Consider the following 13,823-nt stretch of genomic DNA (forward strand, 5'->3'; position numbering starts at 1 on the left):
TAATTAATTATTTATCTAATTATTTATTAGTTATCTAATTAATTAATAATTAGGTAATTAATTAATAATTAGGTAATTAATTAATAAATAAAGATTAGAAATAATTAAATAATATGATTAATAATTCGATAATTAGTTATTATTACGAGTAATGATTCGATAATTGAATTATTATTCGAGCGTTAGTTATTTGAATAATATTGTAATAATTATTCGTATCGTATAAATAGTTATCGGTAATTATCTGTTTAGCGAATCGTACGAGTTTCAATAATAATCTAATAGATCGATAATTATGCGGGAGTTGCGAGTGGCTCGTGAAGATACGAGTAATTAATCGTTAAGTGATCTATAATTCGAATAATTCGTAGCTATTCGATAAATAGCGTATCAATTAATTAAGTTGATTGATTATTTGTAAATAATCGATCTAATCGAATAAATATCGATAAGTTATAAATATTATAATAAATTGTGATTAATCCTAATAATTAGGGATTTATTATTTTAAATTATTAAATAAGTAATTATTAATTATTTAATTATTTATTTATTAAATATTTAAAAATTGATTAATTATTTCGATAATTAATCACATAATGTTCAATAAATCGTAACTTCTTCGTTTTAACTCCAAAAATTATAAAAAAAAATTATTTTTGACTTTGATTTTTCTTAAATAATTATTTAAAAATTATTTTAGGATTTAAAAGGTTATAATAATTATCTATATTGATTAATAAATTGAATTATCAGTGTTTAATTCATAACAATTCAACCGTTAGTCCGATTTGAGTGAAACGAAGACCCCTAGACTCAGAAAAATGAGACGAATCCAATAAAAATAATTGTAAGTTATAATTTCTTCTGAAAAAGAGTGGTTGGTGATAATTGATAGTTCGAAGGTCCTAGTAGGGATATAATTGAGCCGAATAAATCCCGAAAAATTATAATAAAATCAGATACGACTAGTAATGCAGGTATAAGCCTAGAATTGATTCTAAAAATAATTATAAATCTAGAAATTAATTGTGTGCTTTACGTGTTACGTGTTATATGTGATTATGAGTATAAATGTGTTGTGTAAATATATGTATATATATATGCGAGTCAGATAGAAACGCATGGGTAGACTAATAAGGTTGCGTGATATCAATTCAAGATACACGTATGTAGTAAATTATCTAAACACCTATCTTTCTATGATTTGTTCAGTGTTAGCAAGGCAGAGCAAGCTAGGGTCAGAAGGCAGTAAGTTAAACCAGGTTAAGTACGCGCAAGGCAAGTTTTTCCCCTATTCTAAATTCAGAATAGTGATTTATATTTCCTTTCTATCATATCAATTCTCTTTGATAATTATTGTTCATATACACTGTTACCCATTTATATCACTTGTTCCATTTCATTTATATTCTTGATTTACCCAATTGATTGAATTCCTGTTCATATTTCAATTCCTTTACCCTATATATATTCTGGTATATCCTGGTGTTGGGATATATCAATAGCATACCGATTGTTCCGGATGCTCAGCCTTGGACTGGATGGTTACTATAAAGGCTGGGTTTTTCCCAGACCATTAATTAATAGGCCATAGTTGCCTGAGTACTCCTTATGTTGGTTGGGTCTATGCAGTTGGGTATAGATCCGCACTATATTCTGACTGATCAGCAGATTATAGTGCATATGTTGGTTCTTGTTTCCAGTCTTGTTCATTTGGCACTCGCCATCATTGGCAAATTATTATCATATACAGATACAGATGGTTATTCAAACCAGCAGCTTCTTGGTTCATTTATTTTTCTCTCTTTATATATATATACTTTTGTAGGCTTGTTGAGCAATTTTGGCTCATCCCTTTTTATTGTTACTCCTATTGTTTTACAGTTAAGGTAGAGAATGAAACCCATCAGGACCCGCGTAGTCAAGAAGCGAGTCAAGCAGCGGGACCCTCTTATACCAAGAGTGTTCCTTCCTATTCCCGAAGAGAGCTTTGAATTGCCAGATCAGGTGTAGCAGGATAAGTAGTAATGTTGGGTTGAATAAGAGTTTTGTGTAGTTTGAATAAAAGATTGCGTAGTGAAACTGTAGATAGAATAAAGTTTTGTAATAAAGAGAGTTCTTGAAACAAGTTTTATTTAGTTGGGTTTGTAATAAAGTGTAGTGCATGATTCTTGTTTCCAACCTCAACCCTTAAAAGATCCTGAGTAGTGATAGTTCGGGGTAATTATTATATTAATATTCCGCTTGTGCAGGTATAGTTGGTAATTGTTGTTAATAATGCCCCAAATCTATACCCCGGATTTGGAGGGTGTTATAATAAGGATGTAAGTCCTTATGAAATGTGGAAGAAAAAGAAACCAAGTTACCAACACCTGAAAGTGTGGGGGTGCCTTGCAAAGGTACTGATCCCTACACCGAAGAAGGTGAAGATAGGTCCTAAGACTGTGGATAGTATCTTCATCGGATATCCTTCACACAACACTGCATATCGGTTTCTTGTTCATGAATCCAAGATTCCTGATATTCAAAAGAATACCATTATGGAACCAAGGAATGCCTCATTCTTTGAGGCGATGTTTCCCTGTAATCCAGGAAACCAACAACCTACGACGTCTAAATGATCTCATGAGTCTGTAGATGACGATAATGAGAGTGACGAAAGTGAAGACGAAAATGTGGGGGTAGTGAGAAGGAGCAAAAGACAACGAATGGAGAAATCCTATGGGTCTGATTTTATGACCTATTTGCTCGAAGAAGGTGACCCAAAAACTTATAAGGAGGCGGTTACCTCACCTGATGGGCCTATGTGGAAAGAGGCCATCAAGAATGAAGTTGATTCAATTATGCAAAATCATACTTGGGAATTAGTGGACTTGCCAACTGGTTGCCAACCATTAGGTAGCAAGTGGGTTTTCAAGAAGAAGTTGAAAACTGATGGCACTATTGATAAGTATAAGGCCAGACTTGTGATTAAAGGATACAAGCAACAAAAAGGCCTTGATTATTTTGATACATATTCTCCTGTAACGAGAATAACGTCCATAAGGATGATGTTTGCTATTGCTGCAATGCGTAATCTAACTGGACATCAAATGGATATGAAAACAGCCTTCCTAAATGGGGACATAGATGAGGAAATCTATATGGAACAACCCGAAGGGTTTGTTGTCCCAAGACAAGAAAGGAAAGTTTGTAGATTGGTGAAATCATTGTATGGTTTGAAACAAGCGCCTATGAAATGGCATGAAAAATTTGATGAGGTCGTGCTGGCCAATGGCTTCAAAATCAATGAATGTGATAGTTGTGCCTATTACAAGGATAACGAAAACAACTATGTCAAGGAGAATGACAATGGCTATGTCATGATGACGTTATATGTAGATGATCTACTTATTGCCGGAAGCAATGATAAAGTGATCAAATCTACCAAGGACATGTTGAAATCAAGATTCGACATGAAAGACATGGGACTAGCAAATGTAATTCTGGGAATTCAAATTTCTATAACATCAGAGGGTCTCGCATTAAGTCAACCACATTATGTTGACAAGATCCTTGAGAAGTTTCTTAAGGATGACTTTGAGAAAGCTAGGACACCTGTGGATATGACTTTACACCTATCCAAGAACAAAGGTGTAGCTGTTTCCCGATTGGAATACTCGAGGATAATTGGTAGTCTGATGTACCTCATGAGTTGTACAAGACCAGGCATTGCATACTCAATTAGCAAGTTGAGTAGGTTTACGAGTAATCCGGGAGCTGATCACTGGAAAGCGATCATAAGGGTACTAAGGTACTTGAGGGGAACTCGAGACTATGGACTGCACTATGGCAGATACCCAGCAGTATTAGAAGGATATACTGATGCAAATTGGATATCTAGCAAGAAAGCACTTAAGTCTATGAGCGGCTATGTGTTTACATTAGCTGGAGCGGCAATATCATGGAAATCCTCAAAACAAACGGTGATAACTCATTCCACGATGGAAGCTGAGTTTGTGGCACTAGATAAATGCGCCGAAGAGGCTGAATATCTACGTCAGTTTCTAGAGGATATTCCAAGATGGCCAAAGCCTGTAACTGCAATAGGGATTCATTGTGATAGTCAATCCGCTATTGGCAGAGCGCAGAGCACGATGTATAATGGAAAGTCTCGTCATATACGATGACGACACAGTTCCATTAGACAATTGATCTCAACCGGAATTATCACTATTGACTATATACTGTCAAAAGATAATATCGCGGATCCACTAACAAAAGGGTTATCAAGAGAAGTGGTTGAGAAATCATCGAGAGGGATGGGCCTTAAGCCTATTGCTTAACGGCATCATGGTGGACACCCAACCATTGCTGACTGGAGATCCCAAGAACTTGGTTCAATGGGACAACTAAATCATGATGACAAAATCACTGTGGGGGTAACCCCTGGCCTGTTCCTATGATGAGGAAACAGTGAGACCCGTAAGGTACGAGATTAAGCTTTGAGCTTTTAATGATCTTTGATGAATACATGGAGCTCAGGAGTGAACGCATGGAATTCAGTTGAGTAAACGCGGGTTACTCTATAAGATAAAGATCACCTATGTGGGAGAGAAGTGGGGCCGCTTCAAAGGAGAATTGCGAAGCACAATTCTTTAGAAACTTCTGCAGAACCAGGATGATGTTCCATGGCCAAAATGGACATACTTATGAGAGCTGAACGAGTCAGAAATGATATAGTGATAAGTATATCATCGTTTACACAAACGGTCGAACAATTTAAGGACAAGCACGTCTACTGTCTACCAGTAAAGTCGGTATGCTTACTCGAGCGAAGGTTCAAGGAGCATTCTCTACCTATCGTATGCTATATCTTATCGAAGAAACTATCACCAAGTCAAACTCCGTATCTGTCTGTCTGTCTGGTGTGTGCTACTAAGATCACCAATCTCACCCATGTGGGGATTGTTGGAAAATATGGGTATAAGTCCCATATTGGTAAGTCATATTTTGAGCATTATGACTAAAAGATGTGTGAGATATGATGATATTCTCTTAATAATGGAAATTATTATTTTCCATTAGAATTTGGCTCAAATATTATGGCATAAATTAATTTGATTTTGTTTCAGATTAATTGATATGGTGTATGTCTTGCTATATTTAATCTGATTCTGTTTCAGATTATTTATGGAATATCAAGTATTACCCCGATTCCATAATTAGTGATATTTAATTATGGAAAAGAGTAGCGCACAAGTCTATTGACACCTATATAAACACCTCTAAGGCGTTAGGGTTAGACACACCAAAAACATATTCGCCTTTAAACACAAAACTCTATCTCTCTCTCTCTCTCGGTGATAGTTTTGTACCCGTTCAAGCTCGCTGAAGGTGCACGTTATCCGTAACGCCGCCGCTACCTCATTTTATCCTGGGAGGCTATCGACTCGCACATACGGTGAGAGACGAAATAGCTTTAAGGAGACAGTTTTAACTGGACTCGAGTATCTCTCTTCTGTTTATATCTTTTCTTTCTCCGTTTGATTTCGTTTACTCACGCACACATTTGTTTGATTATATGTATTAATCGCAGATTGTATTCACACTATTTCCTAACAATATAACCGAAAAAATGTGACATCTATCTAGACACATTTCTACTAATTAATAAACATTTTGAAAACAACTATATGTATATAAAAAATAAAACGTGAATGTTTAGAGACCAACAACTCTAATTAATCCAATGACTCTAATTATAACAATTCTCCTACGTTTTTCAAACTACAGTGACCTCGCTATCAAAATTAGGGAATCTGAGCTTGAGCTTATGATATGGCTCCCAGGTGGTGTCTTCAGGAAGGCGATCACTCCACTATACTAAAACGAGAACAACAGGCTTATTATGTTGCTTGACCAGGCGCCAATCCAATATCTTGGTGGGATATGGGGCTTCACTGGAAGTGGGGCTCATTGGCGGTCCTTGTTGAGGTATGCAGTGAGTGCCAAGCTTCTTTTTGAGTTGTGATACGTGAAAGGTATGGTAAATGTGAGTTTCAGCGGACAAATCCAATTGGTAAGCTACCTTACCAATTTTTTTAACGATCTTGTAAGGACCATAAAAGTGTGCCATAAATTTCTGATTGTGTTGAGGACGCAAGATGGTTTGCTTAAAAGACTAGAGCTTAAGGAATACATCATCTCCCACCTCAAATGTGCGTTCAGACCTATGCTTATCTGTATAAAACTTCATACGTTCTTGAGCTTTGGTGAGGTTGGCTTTGAGAAATTGCTGAATATGTTCTTTGTTCTGCAAGTATTCGTCAACAGTAGCATTTCCAGTATTTTGAGCTTAATGGTAATTAGCGCTTGGTGGTGGTTTACCATATAAGTCTTGGTAAGGAGTCATTTGAATGGCCGAGTGGTAAATGGTATTATACCACCACTCGGCTTCGATAATCCTCCGAGTCCATTGGCCAGGTTTTTGATTTGCAAAGTAGTATACAAACATTTCAATATATTGATTGAGGCATTCACTTTGACCGTCCATTTGAGGATGGTAAGATGTCGACAATTGATGTGTGGTACCCAACAATTTAAAAAGCTCTTTCCAGAAGGTACTAATAAATATTTTGTCTCTGTCTGTGATCAGGGCAGTGGGAGGACCATATAACTTAACGACTGTGTCAAGAACTAGATGTGTGACTTGAGATACTGTGAAGGGGTCCTGAAGAACCATGAGATGAAAATATTTTGGTGAATTTGTCAATCATGACTAATATTGTGTCTTACCATTTGACTTGGGTAAGGACTCGATAAGGTCCATCGTAGAGACTTCCCAAGCTGTATTTGGGATCGGTAGAGGTTATAGGAGGCCTGGGTACTTAGAGTGTTCACTCTTATAGCGTTGGAATACTTCACATTCCGCTACCCATTTGGTGACATCTCTGGTCATATGTGGCCACCAAAACAGGCTACTAATTCGTTTAAGTGTAGAATTAGTGATAGAGTGTCCACCTTCTTGCGAGTTGTGTAGGTTGTACATGATATATGCTCGAAGTGTACCGTTATTGCCTACACATATTTTACCATTCCGCCTCAGATCAGCCCCAGTAATTGAAAATTCCAGTAGTAAGTACGGATAAACGGCCAATTGTTGAACGATATCCAAGAAAACAGTGTCCCCGTCGAAGGAATTGCGGATGTCAATCTTCCATTGAGGAGTAACTGTAGGGATAACATATAACTGACCAGAATGATTTTCTTGCTGATGTTCATGAATACGAGAGAGGGGGTCTATTACAACATTGTCTTTACCTTTTTTGTACTGAATAGAATAATCGTACCCTAATAGATTAGTAAGCCATTTTTGTTAGGTTGGTGTAGATAACTTTTGGCCGAGGAGGTACTGAATTTCCTATTGATTTTTCTTAATGATAAAGGTCTGCCCAAGAGATACCCTCTCCATTTTTGAGTTGCTGAAACCACCGCCAACAACTCTTTTTCGTATGTTAAAAAACCAAGGTTTTTATTACCAAAAGCCCTGCTAAAGTACGCAATCGGTTGGTCTTATTGCATTAATATAATACCCATTACGGGGTAAGAAGCATCTGATTCAACAAAGACCTTGGTAAAATTGGGCATGCGGAGAACTGGTGTTGTACACATGGCCTCTTTGAGCTGATTAAAAGCACGAGTAGCAGATTCATCCCATTTGAAAGCCTTTTTTTAAAAAAGATGGTTAAAGGCCTGCTAATAATTCCATAATGCCGGACAAAATACCTATAATACCCGGTAAGGCCCAAAAACCCTCGTAGGGCTTTAATATTTGTGGGTATTGGCCAATTGGCCATGGCTACCACTTTCTCCTAATCTACCTCAATACCCTTATCTGTGATAACATGACCCAAATAGTCAATAGTTGGTTGAGCAAAAGAACACTTACTTTGTTTAACAAAGCGCTGATGTCGCTACAAGGATGAAAAAACCGATCAAATATGTTGTAAATAAGTATTAATGTTCGGGCTATACACAAGGATATCATCGAAAAATATCAAGATGAATTTCCTGATATAGTCAGCAAATACCTCATTCATAAGGCATTGAAACGAAGCAGGTGCATTCGTTAAACCAAAAGGAACAACTAAGAACTCATAATGGCCCAGGTGCGTTTTAAACGCCATCTTGTGAGTATCGGCATCATTGACTCAAATATGGCGGTAGCCACTTGGAAGGTCTAGTTTAGAGAAAACCTTACTATCATGCAATTCATAAAGTAGTTCTTCGATAATTGGAATAGGAAAGTGATTCTTGACTGTGATCACGTTGAGAGCTCGAGAATCAACACACATACGCCATTAATTATCTTTTTTCTTGACAAAAAGAATTGGCGAAGCATATGGAGATGTACTATGCTTGACAATTATATTTGCTAGCATTTCCTTTACCAATTTCTCGATTTCTCTTTTTTGCAGGTAACATTTGTAAGGATTTAAATTCACTGGCTTGCAGTTATCAACCAATGGAATAAGATGATCTTGTGATCGAGGAGGTGGTAGACCTTTTGGGCTCTAAAAGATGTGCTCAAATTCTGTAATCAAAGGTTGCACTAATTCAGGAATATTGCTGCCCTGTGTTTGTGAGTCTTCCAGTAAATATAATTGTATCAGAAAACATGTACCTTCATGAACCTTACTATTTTCATCAAGTTGGATGTCAATAGGAATTTAAGAAGGGTTGTATTGAGTAAGGAGCAGCTGACTACCTTCCCACGTAACCCTTGTGACCCTTCCTAAAATCGAAACTCAATGGGTTGACCTCTTGGATCCACTGAACCCCTAATATCATATCGTAACTTTTTAACGGTATGACATATAAGTTTGAATGAAATTTTGTATCCTTCATACACCATTCTAGTCGGGGTAAACATTTAGTACATTCCATGTGAGACCCATCAGCCATTGTCATTTTTAAAGGTAAGCAGGAGTGAAATGCTAAATTCTGAGTTTCGGCCAATGAGCTTAAAATAAAGTTGTGAGTTGAGCTAGTATCAAGTAGAATACTGATTTGTTTACCTTTAAGGGCGCCTAACAGGTTTAGTGTTTGTATTCCCCGAGTATGTTTTAACGCATGAATGGATAGCCCACCATCTTTCGGGACGTCTTCCTCTACAGTAATGAGTTCATCATTGCCAAGTTCTTCTTCTGAAACTATCAAAAATAGTTGCGGCTCGGTGCAACGATGGCCTAGAGTAAATTGTTCATCACATTTGTAACATAGGCCCAATTCCCGCCTTTGAGACATTTCAGTAGGTGTAATTTTTTTAAATCGTGCACGTGTGAGATTACCATCAGCAGAAGGGTAAGACATAGACCCATCTTTTAGTTTATTAAGGTCAGAAGAAGCAAGGATTTTGGAGCTGTAACTTCCTTCCCTGTTCTTGTCACCCAAAGTTAAATTAGAAAACCCCTTTGATTGGCCTTTAAAGACATTAGCAGTGTGCCTTTTCATTAAATTGACCAGGTCTTGTTCTTTGGCTTTCATTATAGCTCCTTGTAATGTATTGGGTTTATAGACATATAGAGCTTGCTGAATGTCTTGGCGTAGCCCACTTAAGAAACTGGCCATGTAAAATTCCTCCGTAAGCAATTTGTTTGTTGCAAGAAAAATGACTTCTCAGTTCCTTGAATTTCCCTATGTAAGCTTCCATAGTGTGAGTTTGCATCAGTTTGTTGAACTTGCCTATCAAATTCACTTGACTACCCGTTGAAAAATGCTTTAGCAGCAAGTTAGTAAACATTTTTCAATTCAGCGAAGGATGAGTTTCCTGGATAGTTATTTGTCTGCCTCCCCTTCAAAATAAAGTGCAGCATAATCCACTTTTGATCGTGGATCCATGAGGGGATTTAGTTTAATGAACTTTTTAGTCTTCTTAACCCAGCTTCTAGCATCTTTACCATCAAATTTGGGAAAATCTATTTTTGGGTATTTGTAATGTGGTTGGAGAGTGGTTTTTCGGTGATTAGTATCTTGTGAAAAATTCCAGAGAGAAGGTTGATTTTGCGGAGGGAAACCTTGCGAGTTGAACATCATGTGTCCTTGGTAAGGGGGTAGATTTGAGGTAGATTTGAGGTAAACGGAATGGCATGGGGACTGAGTTCATGGGATGGAAATATAAAATTAGGGAAGAAAGGAAGTTTATGAGGTGTGTGTAATCCTCGTGTTTCAGAGGTATTTAGAGAAGTTGAGTGAGTTGCTTGTATGCGAGATGACCTCGGATTAACGAATTATGTAGTATGAACAGGTATACTAACAGGAGGATGAAGAACATTACCAAATTGAAACGTAGTCGGTGGAATAGAAATGTGAGTAAATGGAGGTGGTGTGGAGAGTATATCATTAACATGTGGTGAGGATATGGGAAAAGGAGGAATGCTAGAATGTTTACCCGCTACGGAATGAACCGATTTCCCTCTATCTGTGTTATGTGATAGCATATCGATCATATTCTGAATTTTTTGAGATACATCAACCTTGTTTGATTGGACCTGCTGAGTCAACTCTGAAAATTGCTCTGTGAGTTTTGAAACCTGCAATGGCCTTTCCTCATATTTTCGTGTTAACTCCCTTTGGAGTTCACCAAACTGTGTTTCCAATTGTCTAAGATCCTTTTCATGTGTTTGTAAACTCGACCCAGTCATGACTCTGATACCACTGTAAGGGGGGACCTATTGACTTATAGATTTGGTTTTTAATTATTTGATTTGTTTGTAGTTTTTGTAATCAAATAAGGAAGTTTTGAAGAAAAAAACTAACATTTCATTCATATCTCTATTGTTACTGTATACCAACTCTTATACCAGTGACTTCGCCATTAAACCACTACTTCCTAACAATATAACTGAAAGAACATGACATTTATCTACACATCTTTGGGTGATGGCCTTATATGTCACTTTGAGAGGTAAAATATGGTCCAAATTGTCATCTATAAAAATTAAGGCCCAAATTGTCACTTCATAATAGAAGTTCGTCTACCGTTTTGCCTTTTAAAAAAAAAGGTAAAATGGAAATTCGTGAACCGTTAGTCTTACTTGAAAGTAAGTAAAACATGGTTTCGTCCACCGTTTTGTTTTTTAAAAAAATATTATTATTATGTTAAACGGAGCTTAATTCACCGTTTAAAATTATAAACCGTTTGCTTGTTTTTAAAAAAGTAAAAAAGTAAAACGTGTTTTGAAGAAACGTTTTTGTAGAATAAAATAAAAGAGAAGACACAACTAGAACACTTAGACTAAAACGGAGGTTAATAAACTGTTTACTTGTTTTTAAAAAAATAATAAAGTAAAACGTTATTTCAAGAAACGTTTTTGTGGAATATTTTTATATCAAAACGGAACACGATGTGCCATTTTACTGAAAACGATATTTAGAACCGTTTTTTCTGTTGAACTTCAGTAGCTTCTGTTCTTTTCAGCAGCTACAGGAATTTTTTTAAATTTTTACTAAAATACATCAAAACATTATAAAAACTTGCTATTTCATGGAATTAAACAATATAATTAAATTGACAATAAAAAAACACACGAATACATTAAAATAAGTAATAAAAATCTTCAAATTCAATACAAGTTTTTAGGCAACATTATTACTAAACAAATCACTAAAACAACTCATTTTTTCCCCTTGGGTGCTTGAAAATCCATCGCATTTTGATACCTCGTCGACTTCCTTCTTCCTTTCTTTTTCTCAACATCTTTGTCATGTCTCACGGTTGGAAAATTAATACCCGTCGGCCAACGAGAATCTCCTTTGCTTGGAATGGGTTTGAAAACATCATTGTAAACCATCGATATATTGTCTAACCTATAGATTTCGTCAACCAACGATTCATGGCTCAATTTCAAATGCGCACAATATGCTATAACATGAGAACAAGGAATACGATACGTTTGCCATTTCCCACAAGAACACAAGTACTCGGGAATCATAATGGTATGTTTATTCCCCCCCTTTTGATCAACCTTTCTAGGGACTACTTCAAACAACAATGAATTTCGATCATAAATTTTAACACTATGACCCCTAGCACGCACAATGGACCGACTCAACCTCTTGCTTGAATGATTAGTAAACAATCGACCTTTAGATAATTCGGTTGTAATTTCCAAACGCCTTTCATCAAAATACTCAACCGTCTTCAAAAATAGTGCTCTAACCAATGAACTAATCAGGAGTTTTCTAGCATCAAGGATTGCGTTGTTCCAATTTTTCGTATGGTTGGTGGTCATCATGCCATAACGTTTCCCTCCATCATATGCTAAAGACCATTTACTTAATGGTTTATCCTCAAACCATTCTCCCGTCCTAGGCGCCACAATCAACAATTGTTCCCATAAAAATTCAAATTTCTTCTCTTGCACCTGAGAAGCCAACTCAGCTAACCTATTTTTCAAACCCTTTCTCCTATGTGCAGTACAAAAATTTGTAGCCAAGTGTCTAATGCAAAACCTATAATGGTCAAGGGGCTCGCACCATCCTATTTGTTGCATAGCAGCAATAATACCAGCATGTCTTTTAGAAATGACACAAATCCCATGTCTCCTACCTGCCACAAACCTCCTCAATCTATCCATGAACCACCCCCAACTAGAAACATTCTCGAATTCGACAATAGCAAATGCAAGTGGAAGAATATGACTAAACCAATCCACTGCCACAACACTCAATAGTACACCCGGATATGGACCGAATAGGTGAGTCCCATCTATATGTATGACAGGCATACAATGCTCAAATCCATCAATGCATGGTTTGAAAGCCAATAAGAGTCTCTTGAATGTCACTTCTTGTTCCACATAAGATATAATATACTCGTTAACTACAAAAACATTAAATAAATATGGAAAATCATTTAAAAATCTATGCGATACTAGTATAAAGAGATAGAATACCTCTAAGCTCCCACGATCTTCCATCTCATCCTCCTTAAAAACCCAATAAACCTTGGTTCCCACATTAAAACATTGCAACGCTTCCATCAAAAAGGGGAGATCTTCATATGAACCTTCCCAAGAACCATGTTCTTCATCCATTGCTAGCTTTTTCGTATCTCTAATCTTCCTTCTTCCCGTTTGGTAACCAAAAATACTTTTCACCGTGGCCATCAAGACTTTTTCCTTAACCGAGGGATCGACAACGATTTGATCCTTAACTAGTTCAAGAATATCATGAGATGTCAAATTAGGATGGTCTTGAGTAACGGTGGTGCGCAAACACGTGTGTGGTCCTGAAGTTTCCATAATTTGAAATTTTCCAAGTGATTTTCGCAACCTAGCTTTTAAACTCCATTCACAACCACTATCCTTATTCTTACAAACAATAATCCAATACACATCACTTGATCTAACCATCTTAATCTCTTGATGATTCCGGATATGAAAATCTCTAACCGTATGCATCAACACTTTTTTTGAGTCAAATATCATCCCGTCCCTCAACTCCATTGGCTCCAATGTCTCCTCCCATGTAATCAAAGCCGAATCAACAACATCATAAGCATCCAAACTTCTACTACTAATCGTATCACCACCAACATACATACTACTAGTAGTTTGACAATCAAAACCCCTACTACTACTCCTCTCGGAAACTCTTGAACTAGTTTCCACAACTCTCGTACTTGTTTCAATCAATGGACAAGTTGAAATTTTTTGTAAATAAATTTCAACAAAGAAAGGAGGTCCATTCGAAACAATAATTCCAAACATCATCTCAACATCATCATCATCATCAACCGGAATAATACCAAATTTCATATCATTGAAATTTTCCAT

General features: G+C 36.6%; 1 protein-coding gene across 1 annotated transcript; it reads right to left on the reverse strand.

Annotated features, from left to right (window-relative positions):
• Positions 1-11,660: 11,660 nt before the first annotated feature.
• LOC141674589 (uncharacterized) lies at positions 11,661-13,823 on the reverse strand. The gene has a single exon (XM_074481298.1). It carries the CDS (start codon positions 13,821-13,823, stop codon positions 11,661-11,663), a length of 2,163 nt encoding a protein of 720 aa, XP_074337399.1.

Source organism: Apium graveolens, chromosome 7, assembly GCF_009905375.1.
Source record: "Apium graveolens cultivar Ventura chromosome 7, ASM990537v1, whole genome shotgun sequence".
In the NCBI taxonomy this organism is placed as follows: Eukaryota; Viridiplantae; Streptophyta; class Magnoliopsida; order Apiales; family Apiaceae; genus Apium; species Apium graveolens.